The sequence below is a fragment of the Eublepharis macularius genome, chromosome 8, assembly GCF_028583425.1.
Source record: "Eublepharis macularius isolate TG4126 chromosome 8, MPM_Emac_v1.0, whole genome shotgun sequence".
In the NCBI taxonomy this organism is placed as follows: domain Eukaryota; kingdom Metazoa; phylum Chordata; class Lepidosauria; order Squamata; family Eublepharidae; genus Eublepharis; species Eublepharis macularius.
In genome coordinates, this window is record NC_072797.1 from 4,460,311 (window position 1) to 4,486,478 (window position 26,168).

General features: G+C 45.7%; 1 protein-coding gene across 1 annotated transcript in view; it reads left to right on the forward strand.

The window, feature by feature from the left end:
- Positions 1-26,168, forward strand: part of KIAA1328 (KIAA1328 ortholog) — a 260,928-nt gene that overhangs the window by 193,321 nt on the left and 41,439 nt on the right. Inside the window, exon 9 of the mRNA XM_054986693.1 lies at positions 19,412-19,593. Coding sequence (XP_054842668.1) covers positions 19,412-19,593 — 182 coding nt within the window. The remainder of the gene's footprint in view (positions 1-19,411; positions 19,594-26,168) is intronic.

Sequence of the window (26,168 nt, forward strand, 5' to 3'; positions counted from 1 at the left end):
GTCCATTCTTTCGCCTCCTTCTTTTGTATGTGTAGACCTGGTCTCTAAGTGGACCTGGAAGCCAGGTGGGTGTAGCAGAATAAGCAAATTAATGGTAGCCTAGGGCTGTCCTAGAATCCACTGGCTACCGGTTTTCCCAGAATGCCCATTTGGAGTAAGATGCAGGATTAACAACAACAACAACTGTGCTTATATACCACTCTTCTAGACAGTTTTGTGCCTCACCCAGAGCAGTGAACAAGTTAGTGTTATTATTATCCTCACGATACAGCTGGGGAGCTGAGAGGAGGGGCTTACCCAAGGCCACCTACTGAGTTCATGGCAGTAGTGGGATTCGAACCTGCAGAGTGCTGGTTCACAACCCAACCACTTAACCACTGTGCTACAGCAGCTCCCTTTTAACAATAACGGCACTTACATTCTGCTCTTCTAGACAGATGAGTGCCCCACTCAGAGCAGTGAACGAAGTCAGTGTTGCTGTTATCCCTACAATCCTGCTGGGCAGCTGAGCTGAGAGGAGGGGCTTACCCAAGGCCACCTGCTGAGCTCATGGCAGGAGTGGGATTCGAACCTGCAGAGTGCTGATTCGCAGCCAAACCACTTAACCTCTGTGCTACCGCAGCACATCTCTGGAGCAGCTTACGAATAATAACCTTGCTGCTTCTATGTAACCTTCTCATCTTGCTTTCAGCCCTGCCTCCTTCTCTTACACTGGGATAGATCTTTACACAGACCCAGGGCTTTTTTTCAGCTGGAACGCAGTGGAATGGAGTTCCGGAACCTCTTGAAAATGGTCACATGGCTGGTGGCCCCGCCCCCTGATATCCAGACAGAGGGGAGTTTAGATTGCCAATATCAACTCCCCTCTGTCAATCTCAACTCCCCTCTGTCTGGAGATCAGGGGGCGGGGCCACCAGCCATGTGACCATTTTCTCCGAGGGCAACCCACTGAGTTCTACCACCTCTTTTCCCAGAAAAAAAGCCCTGCACACACCCCTTCCTACACTTTCTGAATTGCCTATTTTTAGGTAGCAGAAGAAGGATTGTACTCAAGGGCTGCCTCTTGGGTTTGACCCAAAGGTTAGTAGCTAACTAGCCCTTGGACCCTGGTCCGCTTGCTCAGGCAGCTGAGGTGGATCCAATGGCTGGAAGGAAGGCAGTGCGTCAGGCCAGTGCTTTGAATGCGCAGAGCATGCTGGTGTTAACACATATTGATTGCTGGATCAGGGCCCCCAAAGCCCAGCAAGTAAGGGAAACGTGCCTGTGTCAGGGGATGGTCAAATGAGAAGCAAAAAATGGGTGGGAAGTGGTAGAAGTTTCTCAAAGGGCAACGTTTGCGACAGCTGCTGCTCTTTCACTCCTGCCCAGCACTGCTAGCGGCTCCGTGGGCAGCAGGAAGAGTCTGGAGTGCTGGATTTTTATAGGATCATTAATTATATGTTATAAGGCAGCTAAGCATGGGATTCGGAGTGCGGTGAATTTCATTATGAATGGCCTTTTCATATTCTTCATCTCATTATGTTCAGTCCTTGTGACCTGGAGTTTAGCTAAAGTTATTGTTCGGGTTAACTTTCATTTAGCAGCCATCCTAATTTTAGAAGCTGGGTGATCTTTAGATTTTATGGAGAGAGAGTGGACTTGTGTGTGTGTGTGTGTGTGTTTGCGGTTATCTCCTACTCATGGAAGAGGTTTGCGAGCCAATTTCGTCCCTTTCAGGAAAGGGATTTAGGCACGTCTTGATTTGCTCAAAGGTCTTCTCTCCCTTATCCCCCAGGGTAGCCTCAGCCACCTACACAGGTTCAGCTATCATCTCTATGCCAATGACTTTTAAATCCGCGGCTCTGCTTTGTCTCACATACAACTGTCTCTCTGAAATATAATCCCGGTTGTCTAGCCAACAGCTCAACCTTAATCTTGCTAAAAAGGAACTCCTTATTTTTCTTGCTAAAGCCCTTTCCGCCTTGGCGTTGACATCATTACATCCCTCCTCTTGTTACTCGGGCTCTGCTCCAGGCTCGAGAGATTGGTTTTGCGGCTTCCCGTCTTCCGCTCTCCAGCAGCCGTCACCTGCTGCAGGTCATTGTCTGGCTGGTTGCAACCGCTGCTCTTGTGCCACATGCGTCACCCATTTCATCCCTGTTAAACTTCTTCCAGGTACCTCTTCCCAGTTTGGCCATGCTTTTATTGTGCATTTGAGCACATGACCTTGGGGCAGTGTTCTTGGGTGTCTCATGGTGGCGTGAAGCCTGGACTTGCCTGGGGTAGCTCACTCTTGTGAGAGCTGCTACAGGCATTTGCGGACAAGCCCCTTCCAGTCTCCTGTCCGCACTGTTGCCATCTGCCAGGTTGCTGTTACTCTCTGCAGCTCCACGTCCCAGGAGGACACAAGCGATCATCAGATAGAGGCTTGTGGCAATTATGCCGCTCCTGTTTGCTGCTGCAGGCCCTGGTGCCTGGCTGCAAGGTGAGCCGTGTGCGCTGCTCCCCCTCCCAGTTCCAAGGGGCTGCTGAGTCTCGCTGCAGCAGCACTGATGGGAAGGGAGCGTGGGCCGCCTCCTGTGCCATTCCAAGGTGGACTGTAGGCTGCCTTGAGCCTGCTGTGGAAGGCAGGGACAAGCTGTGCTCCCTGCTGATTTGCTGTCCCAAGCAACTGCTTGAGTGGTGACTGGTGAGCCATCCTCAGGCATTTGTCAGAGAAGCTGGCTGCTGCAGTCATGTCATGCCTGTACCCCTACATCCATACCATTATTTTATCCTGTCCTAATACTGTGAACCATTGTTAATGCTGTGCCTTAATATCATATTATTCAAGCCATAAGTGCTTTGCTGCACCAGATATTCTACAGGTGTCTCTCTCCTCCCTGAAAGCTCCCAGCTCCTCGACCTTGTAACTGGCTATTTCATGTTGCAGCTGAATCTTGTGCCTTCCGTGGTGTCTAGACGATATGGAAACTAAAATGTTCCCAGTCCTTCCGTGCTCAAAATGATGTTTTCGATTGAGAGGGGGGAGGAGTGATTGTGCTTAAGAAGAAGGGGCTCTTCTCAGTTTCCTATTCCTGTCAAGTTATTGTCTACATGCTTCGTTGCTTATATTTGCTGCTGAGTAATCCTATAGACCTTTTCTATGGAAATGATTTGATTCCTGAATAAAACCTTTTAACCAAGAACCTGGACTTCTTGCTGTATGGGTACAGGGGTCTGTCTGCCATAGCTTGCCATCCATAGACTGACACCTCATAGCACAGAGGGCCTCCTACACTGGGCGAAGCAGGGCTTTGGAATGCAGTTTAGCAATTCTGTTGGGAGTCTTCATTTTTTTTAGCTGGATGGCCGTGTTGGTCTGCAGTCAGAGAGCAAGATCCAGATCCAATAGCACCCTAAAGACCAACTAGATTTCCAAGCGATGAGCTTCCGAGAGTTGAAGCTCCCCTTGAAAGCGCATACCTTGGAAATCTAGTCGGTCTTTAAGGTGTCTTGGGACCCGGATCTTGCTCTTCATTTTTTAAAAAACCTACTTGTTCATTGGTTGTTGTGACAGTGAGAGATCTCTGTCTTTTGGTGCTACACCTCTGAAGATGCCAGCCACAGCTGCTGGCGAAACATCAGGAACTACAATGCCAAAACCACGGCTATACAGCCCGGAAAACCCACAACCACCATCGTTCTCTGGCCGTGAAAGCCTTCGACAATACTTGTTCATTGTTGCTCAGCGCTCCACGAACATGCAGATGTCAAAAGGTGTTTTGGGTCTTCTGTGGTCTTTGGAACTTGCGCATGTCAGGGTCTTGGGAGCCACACGGATGCCACCAAACAAGTGAATCAGTTGCTTTTGTTGGGTTTATGATGGTTCAAAAGGCTGGAAGCAACTTTTTGGAGCTCTGTGGATCGCTCTCATTCAAGCAGAAAACTAGACATTTAGAGCAATTAAAAACAAAGGCACAGTAATGTGCAGCGAGTCTTCATGATAATTAGCGGAGCTGAGATTTTAAGATTTGAGTGGGCACAGTGATTTGCAGATCAGCCTTGCTGAAGTCCCAAGCAGCGACTCCTCCCTCACAACAAGGGGTTAAAAAAAGAGGAGAAAATTGGAACACAGAGAGAGAAATCCACGAGAAAAGAGAGACATGAGAAATTGTGGGAACTCCTGGAAAATCGTAAAGCTCTGAACGTGTCTCATGCATTTTTATTCTGCCTTTCTGCTAAGGACCTCTAGGTGGCATACAGTTTTCCCCTCCTCTGCCATATCATAGACCTGACTGGATGGCCCAGGCTAGCCCAGTCTCTTCAGATCTCAAACTAAGGGTCTGAATCATAGAATCATAGAGTTGAAAGGGGCCTGACAGACCATCTAATCCAACCCCCTGCCCAATGCCGGAGCAGCCTGAAGCAACCCTGACAAGCATTCGTCCGGCTGCTCCTTGAAGACTGCCAATGAGGGGGAACCCACCCCGTCCCTAAGCGGCCGGGTTCACTTCTGGATCAATGTGCAGCTGGCACCTTACCTCCAGTCGTTTAAATTCATCGTTTCAAGTCCTAGCCTCTGCTGCCAACAAGAACAACTCCATTCCTTCCTCTAAGCAACAGCCTTTTAAATACTGCAAGAGAGCAATCATGTCTCCGCTCCCCCTCCTCTTCTCCAGACTGAACATCCCCAGGTCCCTCAGTCTTTCCTCACCGGGCTTGGTCTCCAGGCCCCTGATCATCCTGGTTGCTCTTCTCTGCACCTGTTCCAATTTGTCCACACGCTTTTTGAAATGAGGCCTCCAGAACTGCACACAACACTCCAGGTGGGGCCTGACCAATGTGGTATATAGGGAGACAATGACATCTTGTGATTTGGGTGTTCTGTCTTTGTTAATACACCCCAGGATTGTGTTCGGCTTTTTTGCTGCTGCATCACACTGAGTGCTCATATTTATCTTCCTATCCAGTCTTATCCCAAGATCATGTTCACATACATTGCTACGCAGAAGCATATTCCTTGTCCAGTAAGCATGCTTTGCATTTTTGTTACCCAGGTGGAGAACCTGGCATTTATCTATGTTAAATCTCATCTTATTAAAATCTGCCCACTTTTCCAGTGTGATCATATCTTGTTGAATCCTATCCCTGTCTTCAAGGGTGTTTGCTGTTCCTCCCAGTTTGCAAACTTAATGAGGAATCCCTTCATGCCCTCGTCCAGATCATTTACAAAAATATTGAAAAGCACTGGGCCCAGGACTGATCGCTGTGGCAGTCCACTGGACACCTCCCTCCTTGGTTAGTATTTGGATAGGAGACCTCCTACGAAGACCAGGTTTGCTATGCAGAGGCAGGCAATGTTAAACCACCTCGGTTCATCTCTTGCCTTCAAAATGCCAGGTGGAGAACCTGGCATTTATCTATGTTAAATCTCATCTTATTAAAATCTGCCCACTTTTCCAGTGTGATCATATCTTGTTGAATCCTATCCCTGTCTTCAAGGGTGTTTGCTGTTCCTCCCAGTTTGCAAACTTAATGAGGAATCCCTTCATGCCCTCGTCCAGATCATTTACAAAAATATTGAAAAGCACTGGGCCCAGGACTGATCACTGTGGCAGTCCACTGGACACCTCCCTCCTTGGTTAGTATTTGGATAGGAGACCTCCTACGAAGACCAGGTTTGCTATGCAGAGGCAGGCAATGTTAAACCACCTCGGTTCATCTCTTGCCTTCAAAATACCATGAGGGGGTCACCATAAGTCGGCTGCAATTTGATTGTACTTTCTACCACCACATTTTATCACAACAGCCCTGTGAGGTCATTTAAGCGGAATCTGTGACCCCGGGAGAGGTAGCAGTCTCCATGGCAGAGTGAGGATTCGTACCTGAGTCTCCAAGATCCTAGTCTGTCTCCTTAACCACACCACCACATTGGCTTTGATCAGTTTTAATGGTATGGCCAAGGGGTTGGAAGGCTCCATAAGCAAAGCCGTGTCTTTTGATGCCTCGGGGACAGTTGAGATGTGAAATTGTATCGCGGGAACCACGCGTCTCTCCAGCGGGAGCTGCATATCTGGACAGAGCCACTTTTCCTTCCTTCTGTTTCTCTTCCCTGTTCCCTCATCCAAAGAACGAGCGAGGGCCCTTCAGACGGTTGCAGAAGTTGGGATTTAGGTCAAAAACTTTGTTTCTGTCAAACTTCACGATGCTTTCGCTACCAGGAGCCAGCCAGGTTTTCCAGATACGTGGGCGCCGCGTTTGAAGGATTGTTTTCATACCTGTGACTTGACATTTACATGGCTTTCTTCTGTGAAGGCTGACAGGCCTGCACGTTGGAGCGACAGCTGCCCTACTCCGCTCCGTAAGAAAGGCCACGCGCAGCTTCCTGGCATATTGTCCTGCTCAACGCTCGCCAGCTCTGCCTTCAGCATGAATTTCTGCAGCGCCCTGGGCCAGAAGGGGGGCGGTGGGAGAGAATAATTTCTAATGATTTCGCTGTTTATTAGGGAAGCCAATTAGTTTGGGCCGGCATTGACAAAAGGGGAGGACCAAAACATGATTGATTTTTGCAGCAAAATTAGAACAGGAATGTGTGGCTCTCCAATTTAAAGGCCCATTTCACCCTTTATTTGTAAGAAGCAGGTGAAGGCTTGTATGAGGTCTGTAGGTCTGTAGGTCCCTGACACAGTATAAGGAAATGTTCTATTTTGAAAGCTAAAATGATCTTTGAAGCGCTGTATGTCGCTATATCAGCTCAACCTGTGAATTCCCATATGTAAGCATCAGGGCCGGGACATAGTAGGAGAGGTGGGAGATTACATTTGCAGGTTGCCCCTTTTTAAAAAATAAATGGCTGAGTTTTCAGAAACTTGACCCAGGTAAATGTTCTCAGCGGGGCTTCCTGGGGCTGTTTACTGAAGTGTGCCTGCATCACCGGGGAATCTCACTCCGCCCTTATCGCAGTAGGCCAGAGATGCTGAGCAGTGCCAGCTGTGCCATCTAGGACAGGTTGCGCCTCTTGCTCTGTCATTCAGAGGCCACGAGTGGAATGGCAGAAAGAGCAGAAAGAGCTGGCCCCGTTCAGTAATGGTGGTGTGTTATATGAAGAAATCGGTCCCGCAGGATAGATTACAGCTTCATGTATAGCCAACACACTCCTTCGACTTCCCTTTTTAAGAAAGATTGTGGAACTGCGCATTAGCAAGGATCCGATACAGAGTTGAAGAAATGCTGAAACAGAGCATAAGCAATTCTAAGACTGACATTAAACAACATAGGATCATGCTTGAAGCACAGGTAGCACATAGGAGCACATACATACTTATTAAGGAGGTAAGTGGAGTGGTGGTTCTTGATCCATCGAAGCAGAATGCTGAGGCCTGTCTCCTGTTGTGAGTGGAGCCCTTCTGGTAGTTGAGTGCCCGCTTTGGCTTGCCGTTGTTTCCCAGGCTCAACAGAAGATGCTGGCTTAAAGCCCTTCAGTTGGATCTGTAAAGTCCTGGACAGCTTTGGGCCTGACATAACTCCCTCATGGCCTCCATACCCATGTCTGGCTCTGATTTTTAAATGCAACTGAGAGCACCACTGTAATTTCGCCAGCTCTCAGTGGTTGCCTTTTAGCAATGGGATACCTGTCTATTGTGGACCCAACAAAACCCTTGTATTTCAGAAATACAGTAAAAGAATTGCAACAAGAGTGAGAAATTGAATGTGTCATGGTTCACTTTGTATGCCGATGTCAGTGTTGAACTAGTGTGTAGTTCAACCCAAACCAGGTTGAGTAAGTATGTAAAGGAATGCCACGGGTGGTGGTAATGTTGGATCTATCTACTGCAGTTCCTTCAAGGAGCTCAGCATCCTATATGTTGATGTTGGTCTCCTTCCCCCCCCCCTCCCATTATCTTCACAGGGTAGGTTAGGCTGAGAAAAAGTTACGGGCCCAAGGTCACCCAGTGAGCTGGATGCTGTTGTGGGTGGTTGAGGGGGGGAGATCTGATCTTGGGTCTCCCCAGCTGTGGACCAACAGTCTAACCACTACACCAGCTCTCATCACATCCCCTTTCCTTTCTCACCCAGAATAACAGCTCAAGCAAATCCCCTCAGGTTTCCACACGGATTGCCTAACTGAACTAGAATGCGAATCCCCTCAGGCTTCCACACAGGTTGCCTAACTGAATGTGAACCCTCTCAGGCTTCCACACAGGTTACCTGACTGAACTAGAATGCGAATCCCCTCAGGCTTCCACACAGGTTGCCTGAATGTGAATCCTCTCAGGCTTCCACACAGATTGCCTAACTGAACTAGAATGCAAATCCCCTCAGGCTTTCACACAGGTTGCCTAACTGAATGTGAACCCTCTCAGGCTTCCACACAGGTTGCCTAACTGAATGTGAATTCTCTCAGGCTTCCACACAGGTTACCTGACTGAACTAGAATGCAAATCCCCTCAGGCTTCCACACAGGTTGCCTAACTGAATGTGAATTCTCTCAGGCTTCCACACAGGTTGCCTGACTGAACTAGAATGCGAATCCCCTCAGGCTTCCATACAGGTTGCCTGCTTTGCACAGACTGAATGTTCTCTCTCTGCTCAGTAACTAAAACAGCAGTTCACTCTGCCCACGGTCTCAGTCACCAACCAGTCATTTCCCTCACTCATCCCTCTCTTTCACCCACACTCTTCATCCATACCACACCAAGCATTTAAAGACACACACACACACTTAAAATCATCACAGAAGGCGTTAAATAGCCAAAGGTGAGGACTGGGAGAGGGGAAAAACCCTAGCTGCCTGGGGATGGGCCAGCAGGCCTGTCAATCACTTGGGGGGGTGATTGACCCCTGAAAGATCAGAGCCTGGGGCGGGGCTGGGAAGTATGCACAGGGTGCCCCTATAAAAGGGAGACAGACTGGGCAACTTGACACAGGCCAGATTGCTCTCTGGGGAGAGAGCATGCAAAGATACTATATACCCCCTTCCTCCCCTTTTTCTGAGACAATCCTGGCCCAGCACCTGAGGACAGCAGGGCACCCTGGAGGGCAACACCCGCACCCAGGCCCCAATGCCCCTTTGACAAAGCCCAGCAGTAAGACTCTGCTTAGATTTTCAGAAGCTGCTTGGTAATTACAAGTTTTCTGGTAAGGATTCGAGGAAGAAAAGGCGTCTGTTTCCTGAAAACTCTCTAGCAGCTCTTGAAGATTGGAGTCTGCATGCTGAACCTTTTCACTGAAGTTTTCAACTGCCCCATAAAATTTCACCTACTTTATGTCCAAGCCCTGGGCATTTTATTGCACCCTGGACAGAACCGCATGAAGGGCTTGATTCGGGGGAACTCTGCAATCCCAGATCTAGCCTACTGAAACCTGGGAGCTGACCGCCCCTCACCCCCGCCCAAGATTGCTCCTTAACCTCATGGCAGCTCCCTGATGCGAAAGTTTAAGCAGAGTACCCTTTTATACTCTGTACCCCACCCCCAGCCCATGTGACCAGTTAGAGTTGGGCCAAAGCTTGCTGTTGTCCAGGCTTTGGCCATTTTAGTAGAGAGAGATGTTTGGTGGCAGAATCTTTCATTCTGAAGGGTCTTACAGCACTCCCGTGCAAACTTACTCCAGTCTAAGCCTGTTGGAATCAATGTGTGCAGGGTTGCAGTGTTAGCCTAGCATTCTCCGGCACCCCCAGCTGTGTCTCATTCAGCAGTTACCCCTTTAAAGCCAAACTGGATCTTCTCCAGCCCTCACACCTGACAGCATTGGACTACCAAGAAATAATGGCACAGGAAAGAAGACCAGGAGGTGAGCCCTACCAAGCCAATCTGTCAGGCTGTCGATGGTTCCGTTCCCAAACCTTGCGATCTCGGTAAGACTGAAATGGCCATCTGCTGAATATCGACATTGGAGGGCCTGAGCGGCTGCCCTCGAACTTGTCAGCTTCCAGGGCTTTGCTGGATTATGGTTCTCTGGGTGCCTCTGATCGCCCCTGCAAAATGTACGGCTAGATCAGAGTTCAGGGAAAGGCGAGCCTCCAAATTCAGAATTTGTGGCTGGGAAGCAGCCAGCCGAGCCCTGCCTGCCGAGCTTTTGGGTGTTGGCAGTAAGCGCGACGCTGCGGCAAGGTGGAAAGAGTCTCTTTTGCTGCTTGGGTAGCTTAGCACATCGGCAGCTCCCTAAAACTCCTCCCGTGGACCAAGGCTGCCATTATGCGAGATGGTTTCATCAGCATGTGCAACTCCAAGAAGTGGGATTCCATCATCTTTTGCTCACATTAATTTAAAAATGAATTTAGCTACCTCCGAGCGGACATTGGTTTTAGTGTTTGGAAGGAGTGACATTTCTTCCCCCTCTAGTAATGCCGCCTAATGAAGCTGTATTAGTACCCTAACTTGAGCAGTATATAAAGATTAGTAAATAAGACCCCATTAAAAATACTTATAATGCAAGCAACATGGGTCCCCGTAGCCTTCCTAATGTCCATTAATGCTTATTCTGAGGATCAGAGCTCATTTTACTGAGCCATTTAGTCAAACCGTGCGATTATTTAGAAAGTTAATTCATGCATACTAAAATCGAGCTTAAGTAATGCAGAGGGTAGGAGGTAAAACTCTATGGAGATGATAGTCCTTTTTGTTATTTAATGATCAGCCATAATTAACTTGCAAATTTGAAATAATTAGAACAAATTAAAGGTATTTAACTTTGCCTCCCTAAAGAAAAATTCAAATTGCACCAAATGCGGCTTTAAATTATTCAAGTCTCAGAGGTCTGTGCTGGGTTTTCTTTTTTTCTTTCTTTCCCCCTTCTTCTTCTTCTTCTTCTTTCCTCCCCCCTCCCCCTACAATGCCTTTTTCTATGACGAGAATACCAATCTGCTTTTTGTCAGAAAGCATCCAATCTAGTAATTGTTCTTTGTGTCTAATAAATGACAGCTATTCTTCTTGGTAAAAGTATTTTAGTCTCTGAAGACTGCATCAGCATTTCCGTGGCATTTTAATTCAATAAAACAAAAGGTTAACGCTTCCCCCCACCCTCTCCCCACCCGTACTACTTCTTAAGGAATGCAAATCCTCAAGTGTTCAATGGGTCCTGAATGACATTTTAAAATTTGCTATTCCAGCTCAACAGGGCTAAGGGACACTAAAACAAACGAAGTTATGGGTGGTCCATATAGGATGGGAGGAGTTTTAGATAAAGGGAGGGCGGACATTGAGCTTCTTCCCCTCCCTTTCTTTCCCTTGTATGATAGCTGTGTGGCTCTGTGATATATTCGGCAGTCTTGTGTTACTTAGAAATGTTTAAACCCTTCCTGACATTGGCCACAGGTGCACTTGTTAAAGGGCGTCCCGCCACATGGCTTCTGTAGGAGTAGATGAAGCCGTCATCAGTCCATCGGAGCTGACCGCTGCCCAGGTCTTTCTCAGTTATGCTAGGGGAAGGATTTGGGGATTGGATCACCCCTGTGCTGAAAAACCTGCAGTTCGGTTGCTGATTTGTTTCTGATGACAACTTAAAAGACTGGTGCTTACCTTGAAAGCGCAAAATGATTTGGGACTGGGGTATCAGAAGGACCGACGCCTGCTATGTTGTCCATCTTGCCAGTTAAAAACTTCATAGAGCAAATCCAAGAGGGGGTGGTCCCAAACAAAATGGAATGAAGATGAAGAACAGGACCACGTACAAAGAAGTTTAATGTTCTTGCTATCGAAACTCAAATATAAGGCACTCAATTGTAAGGCACAGTAAGCCAATGTCAACCGAGGAGTTGTGAAGAATTCCCAAACTCCCAGCTGGAGGTGGCAACGGGTTTGCCGGCTTGGAAATTAGGCCCCGTTTCGCACAATGTGCTTTGTCATAAGCCACATATAAATCAATTATGGTCTGCTACTGCTACTCTTCTCTTAGAAGCTTCTGTTCCCGAATGATTTTACTACATGGGGACTTAAAGTTAAAAACTTCATTTCAATTCCGCTGCTTGTCGTGACTTCACCCATGGAGGCAGAGCAGAGGGCAACTAGAGATGGGGATTTCTTGGGGGAAACATTCTTTCTTTGGATTGCCCCCCACACACCTTGAGGCCTGCCTGTTACTTACCCCAGAGGCATTTTAGGTACCCCGATAAAACGTTTCTCTTTGCCTAGGCTTTTAATGGGAGCTTTGTGCCACCTTTTAGTTGTCTGTATTAGGTTGGGTTTTTTTAAGATTGTTTGGCATCGTGTGTTCTGACTGGCTCTTGCGTGTGGTGTTTATGCTGCTGAATCACTGTTTGTTTTATGATTGTTAGATGGGGGTGGTTTTATTGTTGGCAGAGTTAGTTTTATTGGGTTGTCTTTGAATTTTAAATAGGTTGGCTTTTACCACTAGCCACCTCGAGCATGACTTTGGAGAGGCGGCGTCTGCACTTCCTGAATAAATAAATAACACATGAGAGATGCTTACAAGGGAATCTGTTTTTAATATTCATTTCCGTTGCTGTTAACTGCCTTTTAAATAAAGATTCCAAAGCAGTTTGTAAGACATGCACCAAATAATTAAACCTGTAGACTTACAGCTGCCAAGCCCCAGGGCGGGGGGGTCCGCCACCCCCAGGTCCTGTTGCCCACTGCAGCTAAAAGTGGTGGCACAAGGGATTTAAAAAAATACAGCATTTTGTACTTACCGGAGTTTTATTACCAGAAGTGACAAAGGGGTAGCTGTACTAATTGCTGGGAACTCTGTGGCTTTACTATAGAGTTTCCAGCAATTCCTAGAGCTACACTTCACCACTTCCAGGGTAGCACTTGGTAGGTAGCCATGTTGGTCTGCAGTAGAACAGCAGGATTTGAGTCCAGTGGCTCCAAAAGATTTTCAGAGTATAAGCTTCTGAGTGTCAACCATAGATTTTCTGTAAATTCCTAGAGCTATCTTTTGTTATTTCTGGTAAGAACTTCCATTAAGTACACAAGGCTGCATTAGTTAAAGAAATTCATGCTGCCCCCCCCCCCCCCCCCGCCCCAGTGCCTGGCTTGGAAACCCTACGTGGACCTGACTTACAGGTGTTCATTCACAGGCAATCCAAAACAGGGCTGCTCAGAGATAAGTCCTGTTTTGTGCATTGGAGCTTACGCCCAGAAGCATGTTCTTATGGTTGCAGCCATAATCCCACAGTTGATAGTTTTGGCTTGTCAGCCTAGCGCATATCTGCTAACTGAAAATGCTCCCACCCAAAAATTCACGTCCGTCTAACAACGATAAATATCATAAAGAAATTCATTAAAGTGCAATGTGACTCCTTGAGCCACATAAGATCACATATTAACTGTCATTCAAGCTTTGCATATTCGGACTGTATCTTTAATAACCTCTGAAGTCCTTTGTCAAATATCTATGATGTACTGTTTATTATATTTATGATATTTGGATATTTATTAACTATTTATTAACTATTTATGGATTATTTATGAACTACTGTTGAACAGTTTAAGCTATATGTGTATGACACTTTCACACTTTTGCACATTGCACTTTAATGAATTTCTTTATGATATTTATTGTTGTTAGACTGTTGTGAATTTTTGGGCAGGAGCGTTTTCTGTTAGCAGCTAAGTGAGTTCTCCCACGTCTAGCCTCTTTTTAGGTAGCCTAGCACATATGCCAAATGACTGAACAGTTGCACCCCACCCCCAACCCCCATCTAGTTCTTAAAAACAGCTTTATAACGCCAAAACTAAAGCAAAGTGCACCTGTAGAAATAAGGCAGAGGAGTTAGCCGTGTTAGTCTGTAGTAGCAAAATCAGAATGAGTCCAGTAGCACCTTTAAGACTAACCAACTTTATTGTAGCATAAGCTTTCGAGAATCTGACGAAGAGAACTGTGATTGTTTTTGTGGGTTTTCTGGGCTGTATTGCTGTGGTCTTGGCATTGTAGTTCCTGACATTTTGCCAGCAGCTGTGGCTGGCATCTTCAGAGGTGTAGCACCAAAAGACAGAGATCTCCCAGTGTCTCCGGCCGTGAAAGCCTTCGACAATACATAGAACTGTGATTCTCGAAAGCTTAAGCTACAATAAAGTTGGTTAGTCTTAAAGGTGCTACTGGACTCTTTTTGATTTTGTAGAAATAAGAGCATTTCAACTCCTCAAATTTTGGCAGAAATTGTGCTCACTTACTTCTGAAAAGATGTTCAGGAATATACCTCTTTAATAACAACAACAACAACATTTGATTTATATACCGCTCTTCTGGATGACTTAACACCCACTCAGAGCAGTTTACAAAGTATGTTATTATTATCCCCACAACAACAATCACCCTGTGAGGTGGGTAGGGCTGAGAGAGCTCTGAGAGAGCTGTGACTGACCCAAGGTCACCCAGCTGGCTTCAAGCAGAGGAGCGGGGAATCAAACCCGGTTCTCCAGATTAGAGTCCCACACTCTTAACCACTATACCAAACTGGCTCCACAGAAGAGGCCCTGTCTTTTGGGAGGGTAACCCAATTCCCATCGAGGATGGAAATTAAACCAGGGCCTCACTGGATAATCTCAAAATTATGGAGCAGGGCACAGGTTTCATTAGAGGAAGGCAGGTATCCTGAGATATTCTCTGTGTCTGGCTCACTGCAAATTGGGTCCTAAACAGGACTGGTTGCTCTGAACATGTGTCTTAGCTAGCAGGGATCCCATTCCCCCAGTGTAGGCAGGGGATACCCTGCTATCACCCTTCACTCCCTACCACAACTCACCTGGTGGTGGGGTAGAAACGTGCGGGAATGGGACTCCTGGGTGCACTCCCAGGGGCAGCATGATGACATCACTTCCGGGAGTGGGTGATGACATCATCTGCCAGGGAAGTGTGCTGGGGCCACAAGCAAGGTAAGCCCCAGGTCCCCAGCCTCCCACCGGGACAGAAAGGGGACCTGGCAACCCTAGCGCATTACCCCCAGAGTGTGCTGCATGTCATTGTGGGAATATGAAACTAGGTCTCCCAGGACTTATTCCAAAGCAGTAAGTGAGGTGGGAGTGTCTCTGGCCAAGGCTGCGGCTTTTCTGCCCATGGAAATGGACACACACCAGCTCTTTTCAGAAGCTACAGTGAATGTATGTACAACTCGTGTACAGTGTACACTTGATTTTATAATATGGCTGATGTATAATTCTCATTCAGTGAACATGTGATTGAAACCCCACCTATATCTAGGCTATAATCCCGGGGTTCATTTGTAAAGTGTATACATATTGGCTATTCCTCACAAATAGGTGTTTTGCTAATGGGTTTACCAGGCTGAGCCTGGCAACTGGTGGGAGAGCTGGGTGCAGGGACATGGGGGTGGCGGGATGACATCGGCAACGTCGCTATGTCACTTCTGGGTAAAACCCAGAAATGACAAAGGGTAACTCCAGGCATTTCTGGAAACTCTATGGTAAAACCAACAGAGTTTGCCAGCGAGAGGCCTCCAGCCAGAACAGGAGGCCTGGCACGCCCATGTATACACCCACATGCAAACTATACGCCTGTTCACTGTAGCATGTGAGCAGGGCTACCAAGGAAGGGCGAGTTGGGTGCTGATGCTATCTTGGGCAGAGGTTCACTACTGCGCAGAGGAGTCTGCCTCGCACTTCCAGAGGCCCTGCAGGGTTTACGCCCTTGAAACACTTACCCAATATTAATACATTTCCCCCCTTCCTCCTTAACTTCTGTCCCTTCAGGCTTTTGTTCCACATAAGAGCTGAAGGGTCAGACCCCAAGGCCTTGTTAGCAAGCGCTTGCTACGCTGTGCGTTTTTTATTTCTTTTCCATCCTGTCCTTTAAAATTAGCAATTTAATTTCCCCCCCTCTCTCTGGCGCATGTAGTGCTACTCAACCCTGAAAGCGATATTCCATCCTAGAGGTAACCTTGCCTTGTCAAGAGAAGCTATTTGAGTGTTCCAGCAAAGTAACTTCCTCCCACTAATTTTGTAAGTCAAAGGTCGCCCTCTTTGGAAAACAGGGCTATCAATTCTAATTAAAGCTTTAGCCTGGGAGCCCAGGAAGCGCCGGAATAAGGACTGGCTTCTTAAATATCTTTTAAACGATGCTAATTGTGCCGAAACTCCTGGGTGAAAGAGAGTATTGCCAATATTTCCATTGAGATAGAAACTCTGCCCCCCCCCCCCGAACTTTGGAAGCTGGATAAATTTTCCCTGGAGCCAGGGTTGCGATACCTATTAAGTCCCATGCCCTAAAGTAATGTCCAGGGCGTTTGCCATTCATACGGTCAATGCCTGAAGTCCAGGTGGCCTCAATGTCCTTTTGCTCAATTCCAATCCTATGAACTTCCAGGCCTGGAGTTCATATTTGTGGCCACCCAGTAACAGGATCAATTCATCTGTGACCCCCTTGCAATTTGTTCTGATCAATTGATCGATCAATTAATCTATTTGCCTCCACAGCAAGAACTTTCTTCGATCTGGGGATAATGCTTCCCAATCTTATTTATTTACTTAAGATTGATACACTGCCTTTTTGATCAAGTAGTCTGAAAGGTGGCTTAGAACAGATAGCAAAACTACAAGAATAAAAGCCAGCTTCCAAACAAAAGGGAAATACACCTCCCTCCTTTAAAAGGGTGCTGGCCAGCAGCTCCAGATATAGCTGCCCCTGGGGATCGGGTCAGATGGCCACACACATCAAGGTCAATATTGTTTACCCGGACCGGCAGCAGCTATCCAAGGTCTCGAGCAGAGTTTTTTACATCACTGGCTACCTGGTCCATAACTGGAGATGCCGGGGATTGAACCCAGGACCTTCTGCATGCCAAGCAGATGTGCTGCCCTTGAGCCACGGCCCCTCCCTGCCCTGGCTTCCAGCTCTTTTGTCTGCTGTGAGACCTCGAAGATTGACGTTGGGGGACATGGTTTCAACTTACTGGTCCTGCTCTCTTTAAACACTTCCTGATATATTCCTAAGAGTGCAACAAGACAATGGCTGATTCCGCACACGTTGGATAATGCACTTCCAATGCACTTTATCAATCGCTTGAGGTGGATTTTTTGTTCCGCACACAAAAAAATCCATTCCAAATGATCTAGAAAGAGGATTGGAAGTGCATTATCCAACGTGTGCGGAATCACTTAATGTATTAGAAGTGCTCTTAGCATGCTACAAGCTCTCTCTATGTGTATTAATCGCCATCTTCATCCGAAAAAAATTAGCATTTGATCTGGCTTGTCAGTATCCCCTCACCTAATAAATACTTTATTTTGGGAATTTATGTGGAGCTGCTTACTACCTTGAATTTCTCTAAAGAGGCTGCAATTTAATGAAGGAAGAGTTGGCTTTCCAATTTGCATTTAATGAAGGAAGAGTTGGCTTTCCTCATCTCAGATTACATCATCAGGCATATTTGCTAACTTTTTCTAATTATTGGAATTCCTCCTTGCGGGTCGACTATCCGTCTTGGAGTCTCTTAGAGGCTTTTTGTCTCGTCCCCCTCTTTCACCGGGGAGTGCATTAGTGCTAAACCGGATTCTGTTCCCCCAGCAATTTCTGAAGTTCAAGAACTTTGTCTCCTAATGTTACAGCAATATCAGTTTGACCCATTTTCCCAAGCTAAATTAAGATTTAAAATATGAGAGGAAATCTTTTCTATGGAAGTCTTGGACAGATAGTGAAACTTTTACTTTGGATCAGTTGACAGGCTGTAATGATGAGTTCTCAACTGAGGTCTAGGTATGACTTCTCAACTTTTGCTCAAGGCAATATTTACAACCACAACATGTGTTGGTATCCAAAAATGGCCCTGCAACATTGAGCATTTCAGAGTCTTCCCCACGTTTGGAAATTCTCATTGAATCAATACAGAAAACTAAACCTAAAATATTTGTTTATAAGTATTTGATGTTGGCTAACAAATATGGTATGTGGAGTTTTAGGAGCGAATGGAATAAAATCACCCAGTCTGGCCAAAGCAACGGGATAAGGCCTGAAATGCTATATCTGTTGTTTCTGTGTTTCTTAAGCTGCAACTTATTCCAAAAAAAATTATGTTTAGGGTATATTGGATATCCCAGCACCTTTTTAGTAAAGGACTAATTACAGTGCCTAGTTGCTGGTGTTAGATGCCGAGGAGTTAGCCGTGTTAGTCTGTAGTAGCAAAATCAAAAAGAGTCCAGTAGCACCTTTAAGACTAACCAACTTTATTGTAGCATAAGATATCGAGAACCACAGTTCTCTTCGTCAGATGGTGTTGTAACTTAATGGATGTGTCTCTTAAGCACATGCTTTGGGCATGTCCAAAACTATCTGCATCATGGAACCTAACTGATAGTCAACAAAAATGGATCTTTTGTGCCCTTACTATAACCCAAAGACTTACATTAAATTATTTATTTATTTATTTATTTATTTATTTATTTATTTATTTATTTATTTTATTCGATTTATACCCCGCCCTTCCCACAGATGGGCTCAGGGCGGCTTAACAACATTAAAAATACATTAAAATTAAAAAAAACATAAAATCAATAATTTTTTAAAAATCATTAAAATAGTCCAGGCGCAGGCTATTTAAACAAATATTGGGGGTCCGTATACGGGCATAGCAGATGGCCAAGCGCAGCCCCAGAAAAAGTGGCGGTCTTTGATGGAAGGGGGACACCCGGTGGCACTCAGCCAAAGACCCGGCGGAACATCTCCATTTACAGGCCGTGCGGAACTGTAACAGGTCCCGCAGGGCCCGGATCTGCAGCGGGAGAGCGTTCCACCAGGCCGGGGCCAGGGCAGAAAAGGCCCTGGCCCTGGATGAGGCCAGACGGATGTCCTTCGGGCCGGGGACCACCAGGAGTTGCTTGTCTGCAGAGCGCAACACCCTGCAGGGGACGTAATGGAAGAGGCGGTTCCGCAGGTATGCAGGTCCCATTGGGAAGATAAATGCCACCTCTCGTAATTCAGTGGATTGAGGACCTAACAACTTTATCAGTATTCTGACATGGCATATAAATGACATCTGTGGAGGGACTTATTTTTAGATATTTGGAAACCTTTCATGGATGCTTATGTGTAGATCTCTCACTACTGTTGTCATGTTTTTATTTCTATCCTGTATGCGGCTTGTTTTAAAATTAAAAAGTAAATGACATTAAAAAATTTTAAAAATACATCTCATCGCCTAGTAAGAAGAGCCTCTAGCGATCAAAGGCATCCGCTTATGTAACTTGGAATGAGTTGTATTTTTATCTTCCAGTCCCTCGACAGGCCACAAATGACTGACATAGACACATATAGGAAGGAAAACCCCACTCCCCAAAATTGAGGGCTAGTAGATTTTCTACATTTACTTGGAAGGTTGTGATTTGATCACCCAGGAAAATGAGCCATTTCAGTGTTACTGTGAAGGTATTTTTAAATTGTGTTCATCCTTTGGGTATATGAAGTCACACTTACATTAAAACAGGAGGGATGCTGAGAATGGAATGTGTGACTCCTGAATCCCTTTTACCTCTTCCAGTCCCCCCCGGCCTGACCGTGAAGGTTGCTACTCCAGAACGCCAGCATCAGCGAGAAGCTGCAGAACCCCGGGAAGTGGTGGAGGAAACGGATCAGGGAAGAAAATGGTTGGCTTTGGCATGGATGCGGAAGAGGGAGTCCCTTGGAGGCAGGGCGAGAAGGAACGGGTCAGACCAAGAAGAGGTAAGGCGCCTAGCACGCCCACAAAGGCCGCACTACGTCTCTCCATTTGGTCTGCCAGCTCTCTGGCTTTGCCAGTTCTGTCCCCAGGGCCCTTGTTGCCCCCTGGGGCTCCTGGCACCGCACACCCAAGTACCCCGATTCCTAGTGCGTGATTTTGTATGAATCGAGGCACTGGCAGCTGCCGTGAGCAGGAAGGCTCTGGGAGCTCCTGGGAGCCCCTTTTATATATTTTTTTAAAAAAGCAGATTTTGAGACCCTGATTTGAACTGTGAGCACTCTTCGCCAATTGATGTATAGATTAGAGAGTCATTTGAGTCAGGAGCGGAGGAGACCTAGGCCTGAGTTCACTTGCCATGAAACTTACAGGATGGCACGGGGCCAGTTAGGCTGAGTCTTAACAACCTGAAGGTGGTTAGACGGGTAGCCGTGTTGGTCTGTAGGACTGCTGAAAATCTTCTTGGTCTCTAAGGTGCCACTGGGTGAAAATCCTGCTTAACTCCCTGAAAGTGTTGATCTAAGGAGGAAATAGAGGAGGAGAGAACCATGCATGCTGCCCTGAGCTGCATGGAGAAAGGGTGGGATAAAATGTATGAAATAATAAATAAATTTCAGGAAGAGGAGGGATTGAGCCCCACCATGCCCTCTTTCTGACCTGAATCGGCCTCAAGAAGCTGCCATGTGCCGTACTAGTGCAAAGATGCAGGTGGGGTAGAAAGGCGCTGCGCGGGGATGTTTCAGGTTGGAAAGCGAGCATAGAAAAATTGCTTAAGCCCCCTTCTCCTTCCACCCATCGGTCCTGATCCAGATTGCACGCTGACACTCCAAGCGTCACTTAGGGTCAAAGCAGACACGGGGACTTTAATTGGGGGGGGGGGCTCGTGACCTTGTGTATTAGCTTTGCATCCTCAGGGTTCTTTCCACAGGAGTCTTCAAACCCTGCTTGGCTTGCACAGTTAGAGTTTTTAAGGTTTGCGGTCATTTCAGCTTGCCAAAACAGAAGTCCCGTGCAATGTGCCCTTCAACAGCAAATGTCCCAGCCAGGTAGAATTTCTCAAGCTAACCTGCATTCCCTGCAAATATTTCCATCACACATCCTTCTTTTACTGTCAGACTGAATGTTATCCTTGGTCCCTTTAAGTCCAGTTGCACCTTAAAGGCCAACAAGATTTCCAGGGTATAAGTGTAACGAGACAGATCTCGTGTCTAAAACCAAGTTTCAACTTGCCAAGAGAAAGATGGATCTTTCTCCGGGGAAGCAGAAAGCAGTTAGTCTTTAGACCTGTCAAACAGATAAGTTCTTTGAACCAGCTGTTTATCAGTACATTTATTTATATAGGGTTCAATATTGCTTTGCAACTCCTTATCAAACACACAGACACCAATCTAGAGTTTATTTCACTTTATTGAAAATATACTTTAGTTTTTTAATGAAGCAAGCAATCAAAATATAAATGGCTATTAATATGAATCCTATAACAACAGAACATAGAAAGGCAATAAGAAATAAGTTCACTAACATTTCTCAATAAATCCTAAGTTTACATTGCTCAAAGTTTCTATGAAATACATAGGTAGAAATAGTTTCTCACCTAGATTCTCCCAAGAGATCTCTTCCATCAGTACCCTGCTTATTCTTTCTGTGTTTGCAATGATATACCTTATCATATGTAAATTTTTAGGTTCTATTCACATGATAGCACAAACAAATATTGATTGGTTTGACACTTCACTGAATATTTATAATTTCATAGTACAGCTTTCCAATTAGTTAAAAAATTATGTCATAATTTGAACTTTACAACAAAACTACAAATCTCTAACAAGTGTCAGGAAAAGTTAAGTTGGACGATCACCATTGGTTGAATCTCTGATAGAAGAACATCAATCTCGGTAGAGTCCACTATTTTAATTAATTGTTAAAGGATGAAAGCACACCTGTTGAATTACCTTATACATAGAAAAAATACACTGAAAGTTCATGTAAAGTTTAAAAGTTTATCTAGAGAGTATAGAAGCTAGGCCTAGTATTGTTCAGTATTGATTATTGGCATATGATCTTAATCTATATTAGCATAACATAAGCTTTTGAGAGTCAAGGTTCCCTTTGTCAGATATCTTTGTTGATATTTTGTATGTTTGTTTGTTTGTTTGTTTGTTTGTTTGTTTGTTTGTTTGTTTATAGACCACCTTTCTCACTGAGGTCCAAGGTGGATTACACAGTACGTGTGAAAATACAATATAAGCAAACAGCTAAGACATTCACTGAGCAAAGTACAATAATGAACACCAGTTAGGACATTCAGTGAAAGAGAAACAATAGGGTATGGTAGCAGAAAGTTTGAAAGACAAGCTTAAAGCTGAGCAGAGAGATAAAATCTTTCTGAAACAAAGCATAAATATGGTTGTTGTGGGTTTTCCGGGCTGTATTGCCGTGGTCTTGGCATTGCAGTTCCTGACATTTCGCCAGCAGCTGTGGCTGGCATCTTCAGAGGTGTAGCACCAAAAGACAGAGATCTCTCACATGACTGAGAGATCTCTGTCTTTTGGTGCTACACCTCTGAAGATGCCAGCCACAGCTGCTGGCGAAACGTCAGGAACTGCAATGCCAAGACCACGGCAATACAGCCCGGAAAACCCACAACAACCATCGTTCTCCGGCCGTGAAAGCCTTCGACTATACAAAGCATAAATAATTTACATGGCATGTTTTGTCATGAGGAAACTCTCTAGTGGGTACATGGCTACATCAGCAGACAGTACCCAACAGAGTAGCGTATAGGCCCTGTCCTTACCAATGCATCTCTCTGAGCTACTTCTTACGACGCAGCCCTATAATCTGGGTAGAAAGCACTCCTGAATAATTCAGTTTTGCTTAGTTTTCAGAAAGCCAAGAGAGCGGGAGCTTTCTTGACCTCCTCAGGCAGGCAATTCCGTAAGGTGGGACCACCACAGAGAAAGCACATCTGCGGGCAGCTGTTGATTTTGCCCAGCTGCAGGGCGGTATCTGCAGAAGGCCCTGTCCAGATGAGAGAAGCTGCCACGATGGAACACAGGGGGAAAGGCGGTCATACAGATATGAGGGGCCGAGGCTTAGACGGGCTTTAAATGAAAGGAGCTCTGACTCTCGAAAGCTCATACCCTGAAAATCTTGTCGGTCTTTAAGGTGCTACTGGACTTCTACGGCAGGCCAACATGGCTACCCACCGTAAACTTTATTTTGTAAGACCTTTCCCCCCCGATGCATAGGGGTGGTCAGTAACTTGAAACGGAAAGCGCATATTGTATGCCTTGTGCTCCAGGCCTCTACCCCACTGGCCAGCTGATCCTACAGCTTTCTCGCAAAAGAACGTTGGAGCACATGTTTGGGGTTTTCTGGTGCAGACCCAGCCCATTCTTTCCTTCCCTCTAGGAAGCCTCACATTCTTCAACCTCAGAGGGTCTTGATAGCTGGCACGTTTTCCACTCTCAATCTTTCTTGGGGTGGGCACAGAGCAGGTTTGAGCTTCCTCGCCAAGTCTGGCATCATTTTTGGCTCACTTCTGGGCCAGGCTTCTTCTCCCACCCACCCCCTTTTTCTCTTTCCTTTTCTTTCCTTTCCTTTTAAACTTGTCAGTGAGTTTGTGATTTGTGTCAGCAGAAAAATAAAAAGAAAGGCAAAATGTGGTGCAGCTCTCCAAGGAACAAACATCTTGTGTTATTGGTTAAGACCGTGGCCACATTAAAAAAGCATTCGCTGCACAGAAACTTTTGAAAGGGGCTCATCAGAAGGGGGACCCAAGCGGAGGGTGAGGTTAATCTCTTCCCAGGCACAGCTACAAAAGTTGGAAGCCGGCAAAGGGCTTGTGTCCAAAAGAAATCAATTTCTAATTTGAAACAAAATCATTTTTGACTAACAGGAGTTCAGGACCCATTACTTTTGCCGTATAGCCTGCTGACATTTCAGCTTTCTGTGGCGCGCAATGAATTCTAATAGCCATCTCATAACGTTGCTACACCAATCAATTTAAGCGAGAGAAAGCCGTTACAATTCTGTGAAGTTTTCAGGGGCAATTTTCACTGATGGTTTTCTTTTTCTTTTCTTTTTTTTTTCTTTTTCCCCATTTTTTTTTTAAAAACCATCATTATTTTCTTTTTTTTCTCTCCCTCCCTTCCTTTAAGTGCCACATAATACAATTGATATCTCGCCCTGGTGAATTGTTTTTTAGGACTTTTCTGTGGGCTTCCCCAAGAATTAAGCGCCTGGAAAGAAAAAGACTTGACTCTGCCCCTGGTTCTTGTGCTTTGCTCGCCCTCTGCTTTTTTCTGTTTTGTAGCAATTGGGTCTGTGGGCTAGGTAGTAGAAGGAATGCTTTGTAATAATGAACGGATTGGCTCCCCTCTCTCCTTTGGGAGGTTACCTATAGGAGACACCGGTCTCAGTTCAACAAATACGGCAGCTACACAACTCCTGTTCATTTCGCAGTTAGTCGGATGGATTCCCAGAGGATGGATTCCCAGTAGATCTGCAATCTACTAGAGGGCCCTGTACCGCTATCTGCAATCTGCAGTTTGAAATTAAGACTCATCTTCCTCAAATGCTTTAAAGCAGTAGCACTCAGTGCTTATGGCTGCCTACCGCATCCCAAATTTGAAAAAGAAAAAAAGAATGAACCCCAGTCTCCCAGGGCGCATTAGAAAAAGAGGTTAATTCGAACAGTGAGCCCATTTGGGCTGAATAAAACAAAAGCCCTCTGTAATGTAATGTTTTACTTCCCCCTCTTAATGGGCAATCAATTGTAAATGGCAACTCTGTGGTCCAGTTCTTTGACGCTTGTGAGTATTATTTTCAGCGTTGCGGCATGTTGTGGAATTGTTTTGTGATCTATAAAATGCAATCAGTTAAAGGAAAATTAGATACGTTATCTTTCTCTACCTGAAAGCAGTTTAGATAAACCTTTTCCAAGTGCTTCCTCTGTCTGTCCTTTGTCACTAGCCTTTAAGCATTATTCAAGATTTAAAGATGTTCTTGTCCAGCGATAGTAACCTTTGGCTCTGTACTGCTGATATTAGTGATGGTCAACTGGCCACCTATGGGCCGATTCTTGCCAACAAAGCAGTCTCTCCAAATGTCCAGCGGCATTTTAAATCATGTTGTAACTGTTTTGTCCGCGCGGTGCTACTCATAAGGTAAAAGGAAATTGCTTGTAAAAGTTGAGCCGGGGGGGGGGGGGCTGGCATTTTAATGCTCTCTCTATTTGCGTGTTTATCAGAAGTATTCCAGCCAAGTAGCTGCAAACGTGCTGCATCAGCGTGAACCCCGTAGAACTGTGTAGCTCTAGTTGTGGTCATCATCTCTGACTTCTGTTGTTGCTTATTCTGCAATAAGGAAGCAATGCAGTTGAGTGAATTGCCCCCTGAAGTTCTGCCACAGATTGATCTATCTATCTATCCCAGATACACTCACCTTTCTGGGGTGATAAGCCCCTAGGAAGGATATATACGTTAGCACAGACTTCTAAAATGATCACCTTTGAGAAGTAGAACCTGAAAATTATTAGGGCAATTATTCTCTAGCACTTGTACATTTATGTTTAGGTCCACAAAGATCAAAATAGCCAAACCCCCACTTCCACGTCCCTTCGAGTGTACTTTAATCTGTCTGTCTGTCTGTCTGTTTGTCTGTCAACTTTCTCACTGAGCCCCTAAGGTGGATTATACAGTGAAGTGAAATACAATATAATCAACACTTAGGACATTCGCGGAGCAAAATACAATGGTGATCAACAGTTAAGACATTCAGCGAGCAGATGCAGTAGGGTACGGTTGTTGAAAAATTGAAAACAACCATAAAGCTGAGCCAAGAGATGGAATCTTTCTGAAACAAAGCGTAACTAACTACCACGACATGTTTAGCAATGTGGAAACTACCCAGTAGGAGCATTTTACGCTTCTTCATGCTACCGGTTTTACCAGTTTTATTTTCTGTCTTTTAAATTGATGGGACTCGCTCTGAGCCTGCTTGCGGGGAGAACGGACTATAAATTTAATAATAAATAAATATCTGCATCAGCGTAGTATAGTCTATAGTCCCTGTTTCCTACCAATGCATCCCTCTGTGCTATTTCTTATGACACTGCCTTATAATCTGAGTAGAAAGCCCTGCTGAATAATTCAGTCGTGCACAGTTTGTGGAAAGCCAGGAGGGTAGAAGCTTTTCTGGCTTCTTCAGGCCGGCCATTCCATAAGGTGGGAGCCACCACAGAGAAAGCCCTTGTACGCAAGCACTTGTCAATTTTGCACAACTGTGGGATGTTATCTGCCGAAGGCCCGGTCCAGATGAGCAAAGCTGCCATGATGGGGAAGAGGTCGTCACACAGATGAGAGGGGCCGAGGCCACGAAGGGCTTTCAGTGTGATTGTCCTGACCGCCTCAATCTCTGAAACTTTCCCTTTGAACATGTCAATATGGAGGGTTTGCCAGTGCCAGATAACACCCTCTCCTAAGCAGGGGTCATTTCATAGAAAAAGAGCTGGAGGAACTCATTAGCATAACTCATTAGCATATGCCACGGCCTTGCCATCACTGGAAGTGTGTCA